This window comes from Pteropus vampyrus, unplaced genomic scaffold (genome assembly GCF_000151845.1).
Source record: "Pteropus vampyrus isolate Shadow unplaced genomic scaffold, Pvam_2.0 Scaffold23, whole genome shotgun sequence".
In the NCBI taxonomy this organism is placed as follows: domain Eukaryota; kingdom Metazoa; phylum Chordata; class Mammalia; order Chiroptera; family Pteropodidae; genus Pteropus; species Pteropus vampyrus.
The window spans coordinates 1,665,966-1,689,176 of record NW_011888804.1 but is presented as its reverse complement, the minus strand read 5'-3'; the positions used below and the strand labels follow the sequence as shown (position 1 = coordinate 1,689,176).

Here is a 23,211-nt window from a genome sequence, read left to right as displayed (position 1 = left end):
GGACGGGACCAACTCATCACTATGGGATAAGAACGAGAGCTGGAAATGTGTTTTGACTCTTAAGGAAAAGCATTTTTAAGTCCCTTTCCAGTGAGAAGTTAGAGACTGAGTTTTCCTTTTCTACATAAAATGTAAGCAACTACATGAAGCTCCATTTTAGCAGAGACTTCATCTGTCTGTTCACCCTCATATCCCTATCAAGAATACAGCCAAGCACAAAACAGGCGAATAAGTGAATAAAATCCCGCTTAACCTGGCACCATCTTTTCCTTGGACCATTTTGGACTGAGGCAGGTGGCAGCTCTGTTCCTCCCTCTAATTCAACATTATTCCATCTCTAGAGTCAGATGCTGTGTGTTTTCTGCAAATTTCTTATTATTCAACTTTTATATTTGGAAAAACAGGGTAGTGTGACTTAGGAATCTGGTATCCAAGAAATGAATTAAAATATTGTGTCAAATATTATGCATAGGATCCACAAACTAAAAGCAATCAGATGAAAGTGGTTAAGGAGATCATAGCATACCCTCTGGGAAAGACATTCCACAGATTTAAAATAATTATGAGTCTGCAGTAACATGCAGAACAAGTAGTGTGAATCAGGAAATGAAAAAGCGCCATCACTGACTATGATTACAAACTAAAATTTTATACACGACTAATTACCTGCTTGAATTTATATTCCACAAGGGTAAGATGTTTTGACTTGTTCTGATTACTCGACAGTGCCTGGCATGTGGAAGTTGATTATTAATAAATGCTGAATGAATGGATGAAACTAAATATAAAACATACCTATGAAAACATACCTGAAGGGAATGAACAAACGGTGGGAAAAAGTATGTTCAAGGAGTGGCAGTGGGGTTGTTTCCTCCATTCCCCCTCTAGTTGCCAATTCTCCCTAAAGTTGGATAAAACTCTCTCAGTTGAAGGGATGGCCACGGAGACCCCTCACTTGCCTCTGGCTGCTCCGTCCCCCTCCCTGCAACTAAGGAAGCATCTGAACTGCAGTAGAACGTGGCCTCGCTTCAACTCCAAGAGGTACGTTTTATAGGGTTTTATAGGGTGTGCGGCTCCAGCCAGGGGCTCCTGGGGCACCTGGGGTGGAGGCTTCTCCCCTAGAGGCTGAGAGAGCAGTGCTGTCCCCCATGGCTGTCTCCTGCTTCCCAGTCTGAGAGCCTGAAACGTGGACGTCCAAAGGGATCGCTCTTTCTCCTAAAATGCCCTCGCGTCGCTCTCCCCAGGTCATTCCTAAATTCTTGAGTCCTGGGGAAGGAGCAACCCTCCCTAGGACTCGACTTAGGCCCTCGAGGGGGAAACTTATTCCCCAGGGAGAAGTCACTCTCTCTTCAAGGGCTCCACCTCCCCAGACACGGTTATTCATTCTCCCCAGCCGTCCCGAGGGGGTCACTCGTCCCGAGGGGGTCACTCGTACTCTCTCCCCCCACCCCCGACCCTCCGCCCTGGCCCGGCCCCTCTGAGGCGGGGGCGGGTCACTCGTCCTCCCTGGTCACTCCTTCCTGGTAGAGCCCGCCCCCCACTACAGGGTTCGCTTGTTCTCACCCGCCGTCTCGAGGGGGTCATTACTCCCTCGCCCGACTCCTGAGGAGGGGTCATTTGTCCCCAAGGGGGAGGTCGCCCCTCCCCCACGGGCCCCATCCCGCTGAGAGGTTCCCCCCGCCCCACGGTCGCCCTGTCTCCCGCCGTCTGGGGGCGTCGCTCGTACCCGAGGGTCATGCCTTCCGCGGGCCCGCGCCGCCCCCTTCCGGGCCCTCCCCCGCCGACGCGGGCGCCCGGGACTAGCCGGGCCTCCGGGGCGGGGCTCCGGGGCGCCGCGAGGCGGCGGGTGGCGAGGCCGGGCCGGGCCGGGCCGGAGCGCGGCGCGGCGCGGCGGCGGGCGCGGCCATGGCGGGATGCTGCTCCGTGCTGGCGGCCTTCCTGTTCGAGTACGACACGCCGCGCATCGTGCTCATCCGCAGCCGTAAAGTGGGGCTGATGAACCGGGCCGTGCAGCTGCTCATCCTGGCCTACGTCATCGGGTGAGCGCGGCCGGGCGCGGCGACCCCTGGGGGTCCGAGACTGGGGGGACGCGACCCGACGGCCGGGGGACTGCCGCCTGCGAGTCCCGGCCGTGCACCTGCCGATGCTCATGGGGCGAGCCCCGCCGGCGCCCTCCAGGTGGAGTCCAGGGCGTAGCGCCCCGAGCCGGGTGACAGACCCCTTCCCGGACCCTAAGCCACGGGCAAGTCCACGGGGAACTGGCTTGGTGCCAGGCTCCGGGAACAGGACACTGCTTGATGCTATATTTTAAGGGCAAAGCCTGGCTAAGACCGTCATGCTCGCTTTCTGCTTCTTGTCCTTCTGACTTGCTCCATGATGTTCTTTGGCTTGAGGGGAACGACAGCGCTTTGCTCTAAATGTCTCAATCTTTGTTATTCGCTTCCCATTCTGATGCTCTGCTTGGCAGAAACCGAAGTTTGGAATCTCCGCTTGGTTCCTTTTGAGTCTGTGGCTTCCCGTCATGCCCTTTCAGCACTGTGGTGACCCAAGATAGTAGAGAGGTCACACTTCCAGAAAGCATTCAAAGTTCTTTTCCTTCGTTTTTGTGGCCTCGTTAGTATAAGTACCTGCCTTTGCCTCTTCGCTCCCTATGCTGCCTTCTTTGCTTAGCTATGTCCTGCCACCATCATCCCTCACCAATCGTTTGACTGAATGCACCCCTTACAATTGGATGAAACTCAGGAGAGGAGGTGGAAATTAACTTGCCAACTGAGCCTGTTTTCAAGGTCACCCGGGGTATTATGGTGTCTACAGCTGCTGAGCTGACAGATGTTATCTGCTCCCTCGTTCCTTTTGTTAAAAGGCCTAATCAGTGGTCCCCAAACTACACATATAGCCATTTGGGAATCTTTTAAAAATCATTGATTGCTGGCTGCCATCCCCAGACCTTCTGATTTCATTGCTATCGAGTATGACCAATGACCCAGGTGATTCTGAAGCACAGCAAAGTTTGGGAACCAGTGTCCTAGTGTTTCGCAAATCTACCTGATCATGAAAGACTCACCTGAGGGATTGTTTATAAGTAAACTGGGTGGCGCTGGGAATCTGTTAACACCGCCCAAGGGAATTCACAGAATCAGGCAGGTTTGGCCTCTAACATCTATCAGCCCAGCAGCAGTAGGTTCTGACATTATTCAATAAAATGGCTTTGCAGGTATGGCCTGTACATCAGAACAACCTAGCCCACCCCCAGGTTTGGACCCGAGTCTCATTAAGTCCCATCATGAGCTCCGCACCCCACCCTGGTGATTGGGATGCCCCCCTAAATTGTCAGACCCAGTACTCGCCGGTTATCGAAGCTTGCATTGCTGGGTTGGACCTGAAACATCTGGCATCAGGAGTTCTCATACAGCTTTGTCCTCTTGGCTTGTGATGCTCGTGGGAAGATCAGTTTACATACACCTTTAGGAATCTCTAAAGTTCTAGACTTTTGAAACTACAGTTAGTGTCCCCCTCCCCCATTCATGGTTCCGCTTTCCACAGTTTGAGTTACCAAGGTCCGAAAATATTAAATAGAAAATTCCAGAAAAAAAAAAAAACAATTCATGAGTTTTAAATTGTACGCTGTTCTGAGCAGCATGATAAAATCTTGTGGTATCCAGCTCCACCCTACTTGGGATGTGATCATCCTTTTTCCAGCATCTCTCTGCTGTATACCAGCGGTCCCCAACCTTTCTGGCACCAGGGACAGGTGCTCCTTTGAGAATCTAATGTCTGATGATCCGAGGTGGAGCTGAGGCCATGACGCTAGCGCTGGGGAGCAGCTACAAATACAGATGAAGCTTCGCTGTCTCCCACCGCTCACCTCCTGCTGTGCGGACCGGACTGGTCCAGGACTGTGGGTCGGGGACCCCTGCTGTATAAGATTCCCTCCTGTTAATCACTTAATAGCTCAGTCATCAGGTCAGTTAGAGACCACATTAGTCTCAGTCATCAGGTCAGTTAGAGACCACATTCATATAACTTTAACTACCGTATAGTGTTAAAATTGTTCTATTATTGTTGTTCATTTCTTACTGTGCCCAATTTATAAATTAAACTTCATCATAGGCATGTATGCATAGGAAAAAACTTAGTACACATAGGGTTCGGTACTCTCCGAAATTTCTGGCATCCACTGGAGGTCTGGGACCATATCCCCAGTGGATAAGGAGATACTTATACTGTATATCTGCACTGTACGATAGGGTAGCCACCAGTCACGTGTGGCTGTTGAGCACTTGAAATGTTCCTACTCCAAGTTGAAATGTGGTATCACTGTAAAATACACACTGGATTTGTAAGACATAGTACACACACACACAAAAAAACAGTAAAACATATTAACACATTTTATATTGATAACATGTTAAAATACATTGGGTTACATAAATATATCATTAAAATTAATTTTATCTGTTTCTTTTTATTTTTTTAACATGGCTGCTAGAAAATTTTAAAGTACATGTGTGGTTCATGTTATATTTCTCCTGGGCAGCCCAGCTTTCTACGGTTCCTATGAAGTTCTCCACCTTGATTAGGAGGATTTTTCAGGCAGTAAATGCTTTGCTTTTACCCATCTTGCTATGATCAAAATTGATTCAGGATTTAAATTAAGGGCTTTCTTTTTCAAACTCATTTCTTAACTTACTGATCCACTTATTCTTAGCGAAATTGTGGGCTTTTTTCCCTAGTGACCTACAGCAATGCTTCCTCAAAAAGAAACAAACACGCATTTCTCAGTTTATCAGTCACAGATGAGGAAATCGTATGAAACCATGTGTCTCTGATTTAGCCCACTGTACTGGTGGTAAAATACTAGTGACCTTCCTGCCCTAAATTTCAGTGTGTCCAACTAGAATTAAATGGAAGCTTATTTTGCAGCTGAACTCCTAGAAACCTTGGAGAAGAGGACTTGTTAGAGAAAAAGCCCATCTCTAGGATGGGCAATGCATTTGTAGACTGCTCAGATCAGACAAACCCAGAAATAAGTAACCAAATCCAATGAATTTCTGAAGTTTGCAGCATTATAAGGAGGGGAGAGGGATGCTAGCATTTCTTGATCCTGAAAATATAACAATAATAGTCACCGGGAGATGTTTAACAATAGCTCCGGTGGGGAAGAGTTCTGATTTGTAGTATTGGCCAATTTCCATGGTGCAGCTGCTCCCATCACGGCCAATGTCAGCCTACCGCTGGTGACTCACAAGCATCGTTCTAAGCATTTAACATGCATTAACTTATAAAACCTCACAACAACAATGCTGTGACATCCTGTTATCATTCTCATATTAAAGATGGGAGAAATGAGGCACAGAACAGTTAAGCAGCTTGGCCAAAGTTATGCCTAGCAGCGAATGGTGGAGCTGACACATGAACCAGAGATCGGCTGGCTTCGGTCTGTTCTCAGGTGTCCTGACGCCTTTAGAATTTTAATTATTCAGGCTTACAGTAATGTCCCCACTTCAGAGGAAAGAAGCATAATGTGACTTGAATTCTTGGAGAGAAAAAAATAAAAACTGCTATAAAAAGCTATTTGAAAGGAGTGAGTCTCTTTTCTAGAGGGAGTGTAGCCTAGAGGGCAAGGGAATAGGCTTCAGAGGCAGGAGGCTTAAGGTCATATCCCCGGCTATGCGACCCACCAGCTGTGTGAGTTTGGGCAAGTGACTTAACCTCTCTGTGCCTCAGTTTTCCTGTCTGTAAAATGGAGATGGTAATAATGATACCTGCCTTACAAAGTGGTCAGGATTAGCTTAGATCAGTGCCCAGCACCTAAAAACACTTAAATGGTAATTATCATAATTTTTATTATCTCTTGGTGATGCGATGCAAATACATAATAATGAAGACATCGTTCATTGAGCATTTTCTCTGTGCTGATCACTGTGCTAAGTGCTTTACTCGAAACTCATTCATTTCCCACAAACCACCCTGTGGTTTAGGTGCCTTTGTGCCTGTTTTACCGAAGTGAAAATGGAGTCCCCCCCGCCCCCCACAAAGTTAAGCAGCTTTTGCAAAGCCACGTAATTAGCGAACATGATTTTTTCAGCCACTGGCTATCAGAGGCTCCCTAGCATCCATTTAAATTCGCCAGATCCTAATTACAACTCAAGAGGCCTGTTTTGTTTTGTAGGTGGGTGTTGGTGTGGGAGAAGGGCTACCAGGAAATGGACTCTGTGGTCAGCTCAGTTACTACCAAAGCCAAGGGCGTGACTGTGACCAACACTTCGAAACTGGGATTCCGGATCTGGGATGTGGCTGATTACGTGATTCCTGCCCAGGTAGGCTGCCCACTGTGACGGGACGCGAAAGCCTCTAGGTAGCTCCTCTCTCTCTGCTGACTTTGCACACTTGACTCATGGTTGGCGCGCCCAGCGTTCTAGCATCGCCGATGCTCAGGCTAACGGTGTTCGTCCAAGGAAGTGGTGCAGACAGCTCTCCTTTTGGCTATTACGATCTAATAGTCAATCGGTTATTTTTCTTCGGCTCTAAAACATGGCTGGCCTAAACATAGAAAACTTTCCATGTGGACAACTCGGTCTGTCTCAAGGCCTGACGGGTGAAAAGACAAATGTCTTAAATCCTGGGGAAAATTCAGGTGGAAATATCATCTTTCTATATTATATATTTGCTTTATGGTTGTAAACTCACAAAAACCTTTTCAGACAACATTAAAAACTTTAACAGCAACTAGAGACCAAAAGCCGAACAAGAAGGAAACAGACATACCTACATAGGATTCCATCAGGAAACAAAGGTAAGAAGGTGTTTGATGCAGCATCCTAGGCTCTGGCTTCGTTAATCCACAAAGCTCTAAGTCAAATATTGACTCTCTCTCTCTTTGGTAATGGCTGTGCTCCACGCGGTCAAACCCCGATTTATCCCTCCAGATGGCTTACATGCTAGGGTAACTGAGGTGGCTACACGCAGATAAGCTGTCAACTCTTGGCTCAGAGCTATGCAGTGGAAATCAAGGACTTCAGAAAACTTCCTTCAGGTGTGTTCATTGTCCCCCTGCCTTCTTAAGAGAAGGGTCTTGTGGGGTGCTCAGAGGGGAGACAGGGTTATTGAGCCATAGAGGTCAAATGGTAGTTGGCTGGAGGTAGCTGGCCCTGTTGGCACACACCTGTCTCAACAGAGACCTCTGCTTCCTACAAAGGCATGGCCTCGACCTACCAAGCCCTGGGTCTGTTTTCTAGAACCGAGGAAGGTCACTGGCCCCCTGCTTCCGCCGCTCCATAGAAAGGAACACGCGGCAACTGCATTCCATCTTGGATCCAGGCTGGGGGCTGTGTGAGTTCCACAGGGCTCTCTCTCTGTGAGCGTTCACAATGCCCTTCAGCTTCTCCCAAGATAGAACACAAACATCTGTTTGCATCACATCGACCTGACTCACTTCCAGACTGAAATTGCCCTAAACTTAAAATACATAAGAACTAGGAACCAGAGAGTTAACCGCACTGAGTTGTTCACGTCTAACTCAGGAGCGGCGTAGGTGCAGCCTTCTGTATGCATCAGGTAAACAGTGAGCTTACACATAGAACACCTGGGAACCTGACAGGTGCCAGGAGAGAGACTTGGGCCTCCTGCCACACCCTCGTCCCTCCTCTTATGGTCATTTCCTCGTCTCCCAGCATTGTTTGTTCTCGGTTTTTCTTTGGAAAATGCCAGCTACTCTCAGAGCTTCTGCCACCTTATCAGCCCTGAGGGTGAGGATCCCTACAGACCCCTTAGTACTCGAGTTACTCTAGTCCCCCAGGTGGCTCCCAGCGCTGACTCCGCCCTTCCCAGGAGGATGAAATGCTGAGAGAAAGCTTCTGGCATTTCATTTCAGAATGGCAGCGCTGAGCGAGGGGGAGGTTCAGCTACAATCCTTGTGGTGGGGGGGAGGTCCTTGCCTCGTCCTCCTTACACTGGGAGGCCATTATTAGCAATTCTTCAGTCTCCTCCCAAGCAAATTGCTCTAGAATTTATAAACAACTCTAATAATTAACCATTTGGCACCTTCATACTTATGAGAAAACAGAACCTTCTCAAAGAGAGAAGTGTCAGTTGCTGACCTTGATGGAGTCGATGCTAGAACATTTTATTTATTTTAATTCCAGTTAGGAAAGAAAACCAGCCAAATTTGAGACCTTTAAGGCCTCATGTTTTTGTACCTCGGAGGTAATCCGTTTGGCAAAGGATGTTTTCAGCGCTTGTTGGCTCTTTTCCCTCAGGCTTTGTGAAGGACCCGTTTTAGGTTACAGACTCTTTTTAAATTGAGGTGAAATTCATATATCATAATAGCAATCATGTCAAAAAGAAAAATTCAGTGGCATGTAGCACATTCACAGTGTGCAACTATCATTTCAATCTAGTTCCAGAATGTTCTCATCTCCCTCAAAGGAAGCCCCATACTCATTAAACAGTCACTCTCTGTCCCACCCTCTGTCACCCCCCTGCAACCACTAATCTACTTTTTGTCTCTATGGATTTGTCTATTCTAGATATTTCACTTCACTGGAATCACACAGTGTGTGGTCCTTCGTGACTGGTGTCTTTCACTCAGCGTCGTGTTTTTGAGGTTTGTCCACGTGGTAGCAGGTGTCAGTGCTTCACTCCTTTTTAGGGCTGAGTCGTATCCCGTTGCAGGCGTAGACCACAATTTGTGTATCCGTTCATCTGTCGATAGACACTGGGGTTGTTTTTCCCTTGGGGCTGTTGTGAATAATGCTGTGAACGCACGTACTCGAAGTATTTGAGTCCCTGTTTTCAGTGAGGTTATAAACCCTCATGAGAGAGAATGGGGGACCACAAGATCGGTTTCTTAAAATGGTGCTCTGCATGGCACGTGGGAGAAGTGAGAGGCACTGTCCTGTTCAGTGAGCGTCTGGCTTCCTTCGCGACCCTGCTCGGCTCCGCCGAGGGTGACATGGCAGTGCTCTCTCTCCTCCGCCCACTCTGCAGGAGGAAAACTCCCTCTTCATCATGACCAACATGATCGTCACCACGAACCAGACCCAAGGCCACTGTCCCGAGGTAGGCAGTTTCTCGGGAAGAGCTCCGGCCTGACCCACTGCCCGTGGGGCTGGGCCGCGTGGAACTTGTTTTCTCTCGTCCTTTCTTTTTCCAGACTCCAGAGGAGACCAATGTGTGTGAGTCAGATGCCAACTGTGTTGCTGGCTCCACGGGAACCCACAGCAACGGTACGAACACGTGATGGCAGGTTGCCGCCCCGTGCGGCTCCTCCGATAATCTCAGGGTAAACAGGTCTCCCACAGCCCCCCAAATCTTCACGTGACCCGTGTCCAGATTGAGGTCCCAGGACCCCCCTCGACAGTCACCTGTTGTCCGCATCCCAGAAGCCGTCCCAGATCTTGCCCTATGCTGTGACTTGGCTTCACCCCAACCCCGCAATTGGCAGAACAAGAGATGTGCCCGCGACTCAGGCACCCATTTTCCTCCGATTCCAATTTTTTGGACCCTGTCTAAATCCCAGACTTGGAATAGCTCAAGGTTGATTGCACAGGCTGCTGTGGCGAGGCTTCCGCCCTCTGCCTCACACAAGTAGAGACGAGGAGACCCTCTGTGGACCTCGGCCCTCCTCACCCCTGCAGGAGTTGAAACAGGAAAGTGTGTGCCGTTCAACGCAACTGTGAAGACGTGCGAGGTGGCAGGCTGGTGCCCGGTAGAGAATGACACACATGTGCCAAAGTGAGTCTTGACCGAGGGAAAGAAGTGCCTGAACTCTCGGGCCTCAGGGAAGGCGGCAGGGGAGCGAGTGAAGCCTGCGTGTCGTGGCTTCGTGCCCTTGGCGTCCCTGTGGAGCCAGGCGTCCCCGGGGTGGTGGTTCTCACAGGCAGCAACCATCAGTGGCGAGGTGGGTCCCAGTGTTTGTCATGAGAAGAGAGCAGATGACTTATTTCTGTGTTGGGGCCATCAGCTGCAAGTAACTGAGGGAAGCAGTCCGCAGAGCCTAGAGTGACTTAAATCCACGTCTCATGAGCAACAGGACCCCATCGGCACCATGGGCAGACAGTTTTAACGACAGCTTATAGTAACGTTGTTTTGACTTCACTTGAACAAAGACCTCTAACGTGTGGCAAATGATGTGTTTTTTGTTGTTATGGCCATGATAGAAAGTTTCATTTCAAAATGAATGTCTATCAACAAGTGAGTTGATCCTAAAGGTGAAAACCACCCAAATGTTCACCAGCAGATGAAGAGGTAAATTCAGATGGACCACAGTGGTCCATCCCCACAGTGGAATATTATTCAGCCCTACGAAGGAATGGCGTTCTGACACACGCTTCGACGTGGACGAAACCTCGGAAACGTGATGCGGAGTGAGAGCCAGACACGAAAGACCACATACGAAATATCCAGAACAGACAGAGCCGTAGAGACAGGAAGTGCATTGGCAGCTCCCCGGGGCTGAAGGGGGAAGTGAACAGATAGTAACCGCTTAATGAGTACGCCGTTTGCTTTCGGGGTGCTGAACATGTTCTAGAACTAGGTAGAGGTGAGGATTGCACGACAGTGTGCCAGATGCCACTGAACACATGAGATGCACAGATGTGGGGGAAAAGTTATGGCATAGAGAATGACAGAAGTTTGAAAAACCCTGACACAAGCCATCCCTGATAGAGGGAGGAGGGAATTTGAAGCCCCAAGAGCTGTGTGTTGGTCAAGGCCTTCAGTTGTCAGCAGTGGTGACAAGCTCAGCTCTCCTCATTGTCATTGGCCTTGCTCCTGTCTCAGGGTTGGGAAGACTATGGTTTATAATTTCAAAGATTCCAACTGATTCAAGGGAGGCCTTGCCCACAGAGGGGTCAGCTTACAGCGCCAGATTCTCTTGTAGAAATCCAGCAAAGAAGTGGGGTCCCCTTGGGGGCAGGTCTACTCATATCGTCAGCCAGCAGCTGACGTGGCCCTTCTGAGAAGAAGCCATGGGCCAGCAGACACCACTTTCTGTGTAATTTTGAGAGGTCAGGATCCACCTTATAGGTGAATGTACCTTTGCTTTGACTTTGGTAAAACCAGATCTACTGAGCATTCCCCTGAGAGAAACTGCAGGCAGCAAACCCTGAAACCCAACAGCTGGGTGGTTTCCAGCGGGGCCACTGGGCACTGCCTCTCCTCAGCTGTCTCTCAGGCTCTTCGGTCCCCATGGCCTTGGGCAGGAGGCCATGAGCCGAAGGAACCAGAAGCCTTGGCCTATGGTCTCCTCTCTTGACCCAGTATTTATTCAGAGGAGTAGAAAATACTAGACTTTTTTTTTTTTTTTTGACAAAGTGACATTTTAAGACATACGTGTATATATTTTTGAAAAATATTACATAGGTATGTGAGCGTACTTATATTTGTACTCACAGTAACAATAACAATGTTATAATCAATACGTTATTTTTTTTTTCAGACCTGCTTATTTAAAGGCTGCAGAAAACTTCACCCTTTTGGTCAAGAACAACATCTGGTATCCCAAATTTAATTTCAGCAAGTAAGTCGAGGCCAGCTGTGCGAGTTCACCGATGTCTTGGACACAGTTCCGGCTCTTTGTTGAGATTTTCCTCGCACCTGTTTTCTGCTTCCTCCCAACTTTAGGAGGAATATTCTTCCAAACATCACCACGACCTACCTCAAATCGTGCATTTATGATGCTCTAACAGATCCTTTCTGCCCCATCTTCCGCCTCGGCAAAATAGTGGAGAATGCAGGACACAGCTTCCAAGACATGGCCATCGAGGTAGGCGCAGGCCCTGGCTTTTCTTCCGGTCTTTGACACACCTCGTTCCGGAACGGGCCCGGAGGAAAGCTTGCTCTGTCTCTGCTTGCAACCCACAGGGAGGCATCATAGGCATCCAGATCAGGTGGGACTGCAACCTGGACAGAGCTGCCTCCCTCTGCTTGCCCAAGTACTCCTTCCGCCGCCTGGACACCCGGGACACGGACCACAATGTGTCTCCCGGCTACAATTTCAGGTGCATGTGAGCTCAGGCCCTGTTTCCCGTGCGTGGGGGGTGATGGCGGATGGCTCACTCCCCAGTGGGGGAACCCACGCCCACCAAAGAGCAGCATTCAGGCAGCCCCCACGAGCAGGTGGGGAGGCCAGGTGCCAGGGAGGGGCCCTGTGCCTGTGCCATCCTGGCCCCAGAGGGCCCTTCATGCCCTTTCTTGCCTCAAGAAATACATTGAGACAATTTGCAGAGCGGTCAAGAGAGGCGGGCTGCTTCAGCTTTCTCGAGCCAGCCTCAGCCAGGACCTCCGCTCAGATTGTAGAGTGGATGAGCTTGCGATCCGGTCCTCCAGTCAAGAGGCCTCCGGGGCCCGACCTGGAAATGGGCTTCTCCGAGACCGGGCCTGCCCCCGGAATCGCCAACGTGCAGGGGAGACAGGTTTTAGCCTTGGGAAAGGCCTTCGCTGGTCTTTCTCTGCTGAAAGTGCTGGGTATTAGTTTCCTGAGGTTTGCCGTAAAAGGCAACAACAAACTCGGGGGCTGGAAATGACAGGACTTAGTTCCCTCACAGTTCCGGAGGCTGGAGGCCTGAAATCCAGGTGTGAGCAGGGCCAGGCTCCTTCCTTGCCTCCTCCAGCTTCCGGTGGCTCCTGACACTCCTCGGTGGCCCTTGGCTGGTAGACCCATCGCTCCAAACCTCCGTCATCACGTGGCCTCTTCCCCTGTGTGTCTCTGTGTCCTTCCTTCTTCTCATTAGGAAACCAGTCATTTTGGATTCAGGGCCCACCCTGATTCAGTGTGACCTCGTCTTAACTAATTACATCTGCAGTGACCCCGTTTCCAAGGAAGGTCACAGTCATGGGTTTCAGGTAGACATGAATTCTGGGAAACGATATTGAACCCAGTACAGCTGGTAATCTGATGAGGGGGTCAGGGCCCAGGGTCATGTTTGCCACTTTCTTGAGGCAGTAAAATCTGAAGCCACGTACATTTTCACGTGCCTTCTGTCGTGTCTTTTACACACACGGCCAGTCTTAAAAATAGGCCTCCCGAGGGGCCACCTGAGTAGGTCAGTGATGCTTTTGTGTTGCCCCTGTCTCCCTCTAGTGGCGACGCATGGAATCAAGTGCAGGTAGGATCGGCTGTACTTTTGAACCATCTGGCTCACTGATAGAAGAGTAGATGCTTGAATTTTTTTTCAGTAAGGGAGTTAGATTTGTGTCGCTCTGTCTATGCTGTCACACAGTTCTTGTAGAAACCAGAACTGTGGAAAACCTCAAGCTTGGGCTGGAACCCCAGAACAGAGAGAAGTTGATGGGACCCTCTTGAGGCCACCCACCCTCCTGACCTCCGCCAGCATCAGGCCCCTCCTGAGATTCCCCAGGCCCGGACCACGACAGGGAAGTTGTGGGCCAGACAGATCGTGGGCCAAGAGTTTAGGCTCCCAGTGGATCCCCTGCATAAAACGGCAGCTAACGGTACCGCGTCTCACTGGCTGTCCCCCCCCCATTTCCCCTCGTGTCTTTTCCTTTATGGCTTTATCGATGCGAGGTTCACATATCATACAGCTCACCCATTTAAAGTGTAGACTCAACCATGTTTAGCATATTCAGAGTTGCGCAGCTATCACCAATTTCAGAATTCTCATCGCCTCAACACATCCCCATCACCCGTGCCCCTTAGCCATCACCACCTCTCCGTCCCCCACCTACCGCAGCCCCTGGCAACCAGCAATCTGCTTCCACTAAGCTACCTTCTGTGTCTATGGATTTGCCTATTCTGGTCCTCGATACAAGTGGAATCAGACAATGTGGGGCCTCCTCCGACTCTCGCTTCACTTAGCATCATGTTTCTTTCAAGGTTCAAGGTTCATCCTCGTAGTCTATCAGTACTTCATCCCTTTTTATGGCCAAATAATATTCCATTGTGTAGATGTACCACATTTTATTTATCCATTCATCCACCGATGGATCAATGATTCTTTTTTTAAAAAAGCCCAATGCCGATGCTATGAGTTTCGTGAATGTTTGGGTACCCCCACCCACCGTCTTGGACACTGCTGCTGGCTGGCCACACTCTCCCTGGAAGTGGCCAGGGTTTCCTTGAGAGAGGCAGGTGGCTTGGCTGCCAGGAAGGAAGGACATTTAGAACAAGAGGTTCTGGCTTACGCCATAGGAGGTGACAGCGACCACGGAGCAGGGAGCTCTTCCCACATCCCTGGGCCCTGGCGCCCTCTTTGTCAACAGGCCAGCCCTCCTGCTTCCTGAGCTGGGAGAGGCCCCAAGGTGCTCAAGCGTCATCTGCTCAGCAGGCAGAGCAGAGTGACTCTTTGGCCAGTGCCAACTCTGCGAGGCCTCAGGGAGTTCCACTGTGACATCCCTCGCCCCTCCAGGACCCAGAGGGTAGGTCCAGCCGCTGTGTCACGCTGGCCTGTGCCTGTCCCTGTAACGTGTCCTCCTTTCCCCAGGTTCGCCAAGTACTACAACGACCCAGCTGGCACCGAGCACCGCACACTCATCAAGGCCTACGGCATCCGCTTCGACATCATTGTGTTCGGGAAGGTAGCCGGCCACCGACTGCTCTCGTTCGGCCCCTGCCAGTCCCCTTCTCGGCTGGCCAGGGACCAGGGGCCAGGGGCCCCCTCCCCACTCTTCACCGGCTCTCGCCCGCCCCGATCGCAACTCTTTTATTTTTCTCCCATCACATACAGGCTGGGAAATTTGACATCATCCCAACCATGATCAACATCGGCTCCGGCTTGGCGCTCTTGGGGGTGGTGAGTGACTTAGACCCCTCTGTTCACCCCTGGGGCTGGGACCCTCCTCAGCAATCCTTAGCACAGCCAGCGAGCCCCTCAGCTAACGGCCTGACTCTTCCCCCTCGACCCTAGACTTGTTTCTAGACTTGTCCCTCTGGGCTTGTGTCCCTTCACCCCCATCGCCACCTCCATCTTCCCTTCCCGAAGACCGTGCCCCTCAGGGCCTCGCCCTTCCCAAGAGATGGAGGAGCCTCTCTCTCTTCCTCGAGAGAGTCCAGGCTTTGTGGGAAGGGGCACACACAGAATAACAGGGACTAAAATATTCTCATTGTTTCTCTCGCCGTGCTACATTCAGACCACAGTGCTGTGTGACGTCATAGTCCTCTACTGCATGAAGAAAAGATTCTACTATCGGGAGAAGAAATACAAATATGTGGAAGATTACGAGCAGGTAGGCCACCGGCTGACCTCAGCAGGCGGGAAGCACCTTACCTCATCTGCTCTTGTGTCAGAGGTGAGAAGCCTGAGTGCCGGGCCCGCCTGAGGGAGGCCCTAGTACAAAGGTTGGCGCTATTTAGGTGTGTCATCAGTCCAGGTGGTCACGTGCCACTCTCGTCATCTCCATTCCTGTACCATCTAGACTGGTATTTACTTCATACTTTTCTTCCAATAGACTCACTCTAAAATCTAGCCTCATTTTAATTAGTGACATCTCAGGTTGTTTATAATGGATATGATGACAAAATTTATGTCCACATACTACTTAAATTCGCCTTGCATAGGAAGAGGGGTTGGGGACCGTGCTTTGAGACCAGTGTGCGAGGACCAACTAGAGTTCGCACAGTTCCCAAGGGCTGCCACAGTCCTCAAGAAAGGCTCCTGGCTTGCCCGTGGGCAGCGCGGGGCGGGTGTGCATTTATCCGTAAGCGTATTGATTAACGATAAACTTTTCGTTCTTTGCAGGGTATCGACAGTGAGATGGATCGGTGATGCCTACCCCAGACCCAGGCTCCCCACAGCCCTCATCAAAGCAAAGTGGCGAGCAAAGAGAAGGGAGAAAAGGCTGCCACGGCACCCTGGAGAATGTTCCAGATTGAGTCAGTGTCCACTCCACAGATACTCAGGGTTGCCCAGCTGCTCCTGTGTTTGTTGTAGGATTGCAGAGGAAACCACTCTGCAGCAGTTACTGGTCTGTTCTTGGCTGGGTCACCTTTGATGTTCTTCAACTTGGGGTCCTTCGGGTGAGCTAAGGCCCACAGGCAGTGACGTTGCTTCCTCAAGCTCCCCTCTACAGCCCTCTGCAAGGCAGGCCCAGCAGCTCTGTTCAAGTACTTTATCCAGAAAGCAAGAACACCTGGGTGTCACCACTAGACTTGTAGTGTGCCTGGGCCACTGCTCCTCCCCTGCCGCCCTCCCCGCCCCACACACAGACTTTGTCATGCAATCATGAGGTGGACGTAGTGCTTCTCTTTTGAGAAGAGCTGTGTTGAGGTGATTGAGGACCAAACATTAAAACAAATGATTTTCTTAATCTTTGTCTGTGTGGTTCCACAGCATGAGCTAGAACTTTCTCTTTTACTTTGACCTGCAAATCCGTTCGCTGTCCCAGCTCACTGTGCTCAGATAAGGTTCCTGAAACAGTCTGTTGCTGGAGCGTAGACATTTATTATTTTTTTTCCTACTTTAGATTTCTCTTAAAGGCCTACGAATTTTGTTCTTAACATTAGGTTGTGCTCCCATAGCGTTTACAAGATATTTTTTCTTGTAGTGACCACCTGCCTTACCTGTGCTTACAATTTATATAAAATGGTGATACTCCACTCTAGGGAACACAACGCTGGGTAACATGAAAATGGCTTATCCTCTCCCCTCCCCATGTGCTTTCCAGAAGTTTCCAACCAAAATCAGCACCACCTACTCCTACCTTGCCACTGGTTCAAAATGTTAATGAAGCTATTTCTAGCTCAGCCTTCACACCGACTTAATTTTGCATCAGGTGTTCAGGATCTCCCTAAAGAAAGCAGCTTGCCCTCCCCCTTGTCATGACTTCATTTCCAAGTCCTGAAGGAACGGTTTATTTTAAAAGTGCCCTTCTTCTGTTGGATAAATGACCAGTCTGGGCTCTTCTTGCGTTGGGAGAAAGAAAAAGTTTACTGAACCCCTTTTGAAAAAGCTCTGGTTTTTGCTGCCTTTTTTGAAAAATGCCTGCTTGAACACATGGGTCAAATGGAGCTGGAATTTTTAGAAATGGCTTATCTTGCAGGCTAAGGAGCGATGGTTACTGGAGTGGGGGAGACTCTTTTTAGCTTTCCTTTTCTGAGACAGATGCTAAAGCTAGTTGGGGTGAGAGGTGGGGGTGGCATTGCTGATTTTACTCACCAGAATCATCTTGCATTCAGCTACACCCCCGTTTGTCGGCTCTCTGGTGCTGCCTCGTAAGTAGGGGGTCCTTCAACCTGGCATCCGGGGATGGGCTTCCGCGAGTCTCTGAAACCAATGAAACACTGCGAAGTGATGCACCTGTGTGCATTCTTTTAGCTTCCATCAGTGGCGTCTCTAACAGGAACACCTGCTCTTGAGTCTTAGCGGCCGGTACTTCGCTGCTGTATTTCTGCAGCTACGGCACAGGACTCTTTGAGACTTCATCTGCTGTCCTTGATAACAGAAAACTGAAGTGTGAAGCCAGTAGAGCAATGCCATGGGCTAGATTCGCATTTGGAATGCAAGGGCATCCTCGGCCTCTAATCCGGAAAAGGGATCCAGTTCTAAAACAGTCTCCAGACGCCATGAAAACCGGCACCTGTCGAGATGCTGTAAACTCAAATGACTTACCTTTTCTGAGCCTGTTTTCAGCTGACGGTCCATGAAACGGAGTTAATACCTTCCTCGTGGGGTGAAGTGTCATGTGGCACGGCTCCTCACAGGACCTGCTCAATGTGGGATTACAACCACTCCCGCAGCTGCTCACAGGTTTGGTCTCCATCAGGAGAACCGAGCGATTACTATCCAGCTAGAGCAGTGCTTCTCAGCCTTCACCGTGCAGATAAGCCACCTGGTAAGTCTTGTGTAAGTGAGGCGGGGCTCTGCATTTCTAACCTGCTCCCAGGTGATGCTGATGCTGCTGGTTTTAGGTACCACGCTTTGAGTAGTGAGACACTAACACGTGCTTAAATTAGGGATGAATAATGTCATGCTGGCTACATTAGCCCTGACTTGGGCATCTGATCTCGCCGTCAGCCTAAGGAAGGAAAACAGACGTAAGGACAGATGTCCTAGAAAGCGCTGACTTAAACAACCACCAACAGAAAAATCCCAAAGAGGCCCAGACTTTGCACCATTTTGCTGTCTGTTTATTTCAAGTTTACAGAGAAGCTTAAACATCTGTGGAAAAACACCAAAGGCTTATTTTTTCTCTTAAGTTCATGTATTTTTAAGTGATAAATACACAGTATTTAACTTTGTACACCTGATAAAAGGAAAATGCATAGTAGAAAGGATCAGGAATAAAACAAGCATCGGGCAGTAAATAGATCACAGAATAGAAAAGTCAGCAGTCCCACGAAACTCAGCCCAGAAAGCTGGAGAGAAGATGGGAACCGACGACCTTGAAACCTTCCCTAGCACCTTAGAAGCAAGTGGAGGTCATGGTTCTTCCTCCCTGGCAACAGGAAGCTCCCCTTTGGAAGATGCATGAGAGCGACAGTGGAGCCTAGGTGTCTAAACACACAGGTATTTGCCTCCTTGTTCCAAAAAAGGCTTTGAGGATGGGAGCCCTACCTTACGGGAAAGGCCAGACCAGTAGGGAGACAGCCTCTCCGGCCCCCAGTGCCAACAAGGGGCAAGATAAGGCTTTACGGGAGCCATTTGTGAGCCTGCAGAATAGATGGGGGAAGTGGAACAGGCAAAGACAGGGAGAGAGCTTGTGCTTCCTTCAAGGCCACAGATGCGGGCCACAGGTTGCTTATACCAAATTGGTCCCACAGATGAGCCAGCAATAGAAAAAAACATGCATATTGTTTTCGCTCCTCTGAAAAAGCTGCTCCTAACAGCTTCTCCCCTTTCCCAGTAGAGCTGGCTTTTGTGCTCCAAGACAGTGGTAGTTAATGCTTTGTGCTACAGCCCTCTCTGCTTATATATTTTGGGGGTGGCAGTTCCTTTCCATAACTTTCTTTGGTGTTTCTTTGTAAAAAAAAAAAAAAAAAAGTTATGAACTTGGGCCTCCCCCAACCCACCCGCCTAAACAGCTGCCTGACAGCTGGCATTCCACATATGAAACCTAACATGGAGAGTTTTGTGGGGGGAATTAATGGCATTGCCTGATGCAGTCGTGTAAACACGAGAGTTCTGCAGAAGCCCTTCCTGGGCAAGCCACATGGCCAGGCCGGAGTCCACACACTCCATCTGGGACAAGGACTAAGGAATGGCTGACTTTAACCACTGCAAGGTGCTTATTGCAAACTTACCAGACCCCATCTGTTGCTCCCGGAAGGGGTGCAGCTCATAACTTTAAACAAGCACAGAGGGGCAAGAGGAAGTACTAGGTTACAAAAAGCAAGCAAGCAGGCAGGAGGACCCTCCAGCAGGCGGGTGTCCTTTGCTCTCGGAAACTAGCAGCCCCTAATTGTGTACTGATTATAAGATAGCAAGAAAAGTCTGGCTACGACGACAGTCAGGAGCTTATGGAGATCTGTGGAAGCCAAGAACGCCTGGGCTCTGTGAACATGCTGGACGGGGAGACACGTGGCCTGGTGTCACTGTGTCTGCAAAGAATCCTCATATCAACACTGATCAAACAGAAACTACAGGAAAGTATGCTCTTCTGAGCTTGGTTACTGTTTCCGCCAAGTCAGGGACCACAAAATACTGAGAATCTTCCAGGGCAAAGTCCTTCCTGCTGTCCTACAACTTGAACTTCAGACTCACCCACGTGTGTGGCTCTGGAAGAAGTTGAACTGCAACCAAACTTCCCAATATGAAGTGGAAGTCAAAAAGGTAAACTTTTTCTTTCTGGACTTTTGGCTACAAAAGGGAACATCCTGTGCCAAGCCCTTGTGCACTTGAACCCCGAGGAGTGCTCTGGGTTTCAATAGCCTTCTCTCAAAGGGTGCCCCGAAGTTCTCGTGTAGATCCCAACAGGGCTTTGCTGGTAAGAACGATCATTTGTGTCTCAGTCGAATGAAAGTATTTCCTAAATGGCCCTCCAGAAAATGGGGAAGTATTTCACTAACTACAACACTCAGCTAGTATTTTTAAGAAAACAAAACCTTGGCAGTCCATAGAATACACAGGTTACAAACAAGCTAAGCTGCTAATATACAAGCATGGGTTTCATTGGCTCCAACTCTGATCCGTATGCCTGAAGCCACGGAATATATTCCGGAAGCTCTGAGTGATTTCTGAACTCCTCTGGAGTTCAGCCTAGTTGGAGAATTGAAAATTTTTGTTTGTTTACTCTTAAGCCATGTAATGTACATGGAAGTGTAGGATTTCACCCTGGAGTTTTTTGAAATTTAACAGATTTACTAGAGCGCTCAGCTAATAACTTCAGAAACCCTTAAGCGGCTGTCATAAAGGACCTGTTCAGTCCTTTAGGCAAAACTTCTCACACCACAACCGCTGATGCCCTTCGAGGGCTGGAAAATCGCCTTTATGAAGCAGTTAAGCATCAAGCCCTTTTCGTTTTCCTGACTACAATTCTAACCATAGAAAAATGTTAAAAGTCCTTCTTACAAATAAGTTGCACCAATGCTCCCTGCAGCTACTGAGGGCTGGCCCTGCCCTGACTCCTTGAGTCCTCAGCTCTGGAAGGTGGCATGGTTTGAGGTTTGGGGTTTGTGCGAGAAGTCACGCCCACTCTCCCCCTTCCTTTCAAATGCAGCAGTGACTAACTCTGTGGTCTCAGACCACTTCCCCGATAGTCTTCTGCCAGTTTTACATGATTTTCAAACCCCACACACATTCACTTGGTATAGCTGACATGGTTCTGAGTTCACGACGAAGGTTTTTTTTTTTGGCATAAAAACGTTTTAAAAAGCAATTGTCCCGAAATGCACGTGGCTCTGGGTCTGCGATTCCTCACACCCGCCCGTTCAGCCAGCCAGCGGCCAAGGTCGACGTCATGGAGTCAAGTCTTTTTTTTTTTGTCCCCTTTAAAACAACAAAGGAAAAAGAAACAAACAAACAAACAAAAACAACAACCAGAGATGACGGCCAAGGCTCTGCACACGTGCTCGGTTTCCGTAGGACATGCTGCTATGGAAACGCCGCGTGCGCGGGCCGGGAGGTGAGACGCCAGCATGCGAGGTCGCGGGGCGGTCCGGCAGCTACTCCATCGCCTGCTCCGGCCACAGAGGGCGCATGCGCGTGCGCGGGCCGCGGGCCGGGGCCGGGGCCCCCCAACTCTCCACGCGGGGGCCGCCTTTCACAAGAGCACTTCCTCCTCCCCCACGGGGGCCGGGTCGGGGCCCGGGAAGCTGTCTTCGCTGCCTTGCTTCCTGCTCGCCGAACAGAAAAGCTGCGTTAGGACGGGGCGGGGCTGGCACCGCCCGAGCCGCCGCGTCCGCGCACTGCCCGGAGCCTTATGTACTTAGCCGCTGCTTTTAGATTCTCTCCTTACCGCCCCCCCCCCGCCTTTTTTTTTGGTCTTGCTTATGTAAAATTTTCAAAAAGACACTTGGTATCCGCTCCGTAAATGGAAAACCAGCGTCATCTGCCAAAAATAGCAAGGGACTGTAAAAATAGATGCGAACCTATCTGCCTAACACCTAAAATCACGGCGCATACTACTGTGTGGGACCCACGTTGAGGCCCGTCCCCTGCGGGGGTTTTTTTGGGTACCTTGAATTCTGCCCCCCACCTCAGGCTATAAGCTCTTGCTGGGCAGGAACCATGACATTTGTTTTCCATCACCAGGTGAACTTCTTGGGGGGCAGCAAGCCCGACCGCCTGGGCTTGGCCTGGCCCACAGCCAGCCTTCATGAAACAATTGTCAACAGAACTATCCCTGCACGCAGGCCTACGGGACACCTCGGTCTGAGGGAAGGGCCCCTCCTCTCCCTGATGTGAGTGACCAGAGCAGACTCGACCAAGCCAGTGAGGGGAAAGGTGTCCTCATGTCCCAGAGTGGCCATATCCCAAAGCACTCCAGCTAGAGCTGCCTGGGGTGACGAACATGGGAGGAGCGATGCGGAGATGTGAGGGCAAATCCCTAAGGAGGGGCCCAAGCCATGAGCCACACCATCAGGCAAAGCCGTGCTCCTAAGGGAAGCCCCTGGGCTTGTCACACAGGACTAATATCCACTGTATGCCCCTGGTCAGAAGCGAAACTGCTCCTGCACAATGGAAAGCATGATGTCTGTACATTTCTAGGAAGAAAACCCTCTTTGTTGAAAAAAAAAAAAAAAAGAGTTGGCTTTATGTTTATGCCAAAGAAGAGGGGGTCAAGTCTCCCGGGGAGGCAACTGTCACTAGATGCCCAAACAGGTCCTCGGTTTCTGTCCTAGCAGCTGCCTGCTCCTACGGGCGGGTCTCACTGTAACAGACGGTGGGACTTGGGACAAGGCCTCCAATGACTAAGCCCCATGAGCTCCAGAGTGCTGGACCATTCGGACAACCAAAGCATCCCAACTGCAGGCTGAGGACAAGGGCAGGTAACCTCCAGGTGTTCCTGGGGCTGCAGGTGAGGGAATAAAGGGGCAGTAAAGCCATCTGGGCCAATCTCAGTCTGTTGGTGTCTTGCAATTTTGATTCATTGAAAAAAAAAAAAAAAAAAAGACAAACTTGCACACAGACGGGAGGCAAACCCTAAAACTGAAGTTGAGAAGAGAAAGACTGAGTCAAGACCAGCCCGTTTTGCTTCCACTTCCTGTCACCCTGTGAGGCTTGAACTGCAGGCAGAGCCACCCTGTCATCTGGCTGCAGAGACATCCGGGAACATCCAGCAGGGACTGAGGCAGCTGTCATAAGGCTGTCGTCGACCAGCTCTGATTGCTAATTGCCACTTTCCCCGCTGCAGAGAAGCATAAATAATCCCCAAACGAGCATTCTTCCCATGTTACCATTTACGCCTCTGACTCCTATAGTATGAGTGGCCAGTAAATTTCATCTCATAAGCCAACTCCTAACCAAGAGAAAAAGCTGCCACTTGAACAAGAATGTTCACGTCAGCATTACTCATTCGTAATAGCCAAAAAGTGGAAAGTGTTCATCACCAAATAAATAAAATGTCACCTCTCCATACAATGGAATATTATTTAGCCATAAAAAGGGATGGAGCACTGACATGCTACACTATAGATGAACCTTAAAAACGTGATGCTGTGTCAAAGAAGCCAGACACAAAAGGCCACATACTGTATGATTCTATATAGGAAATATCCAGAATAACCAAATCTACAGAAACTAAAAGTAGATTAGTGGTTGCTGGGGAATAGGGGAGGTGGGTGGTGAGAGCTAAGGGTGCTGGGTTTCTTCTTGG

General features: G+C 49.8%; 2 protein-coding genes across 6 annotated transcripts in view; one reads left to right on the top strand and one right to left on the bottom strand.

Moving 5' to 3' along the window:
• The first annotated feature begins 1,839 nt into the window (after positions 1-1,839).
• P2RX4 (purinergic receptor P2X 4) lies at positions 1,840-16,266 on the top strand. Its single transcript, XM_011355772.2, has 12 exons — positions 1,840-2,039; positions 6,173-6,320; positions 8,989-9,060; positions 9,155-9,227; positions 9,639-9,735; positions 11,441-11,521; positions 11,626-11,767; positions 11,866-12,002; positions 14,445-14,538; positions 14,688-14,753; positions 15,091-15,186; positions 15,699-16,266. The coding sequence occupies exons 1-12, from the start codon at positions 1,906-1,908 to the stop codon at positions 15,723-15,725; spliced, it is 1,167 nt and encodes a 388-aa protein (XP_011354074.1). The 5' UTR covers positions 1,840-1,905; the 3' UTR covers positions 15,726-16,266.
• A 1,797-nt stretch (positions 16,267-18,063) lies between these two features.
• The window catches only part of CAMKK2 (calcium/calmodulin dependent protein kinase kinase 2), a 44,319-nt gene continuing 39,171 nt past the window's right edge, over positions 18,064-23,211 (bottom strand). For 4 of the 5 annotated variants that reach the window (XM_023528207.1, XM_011355770.2, XM_011355769.2 and 1 more), the window contains one exon: positions 18,064-21,229. In XM_023528207.1, coding sequence (XP_023383975.1) covers positions 21,059-21,229 — 171 coding nt within the window. In that variant the 3' untranslated portion in view covers positions 18,064-21,058. Of the gene's footprint in view, positions 21,230-21,271; positions 22,744-23,211 lie in introns of those variants that run through there. The other variant, XM_023528208.1, reaches the window with a different exon arrangement.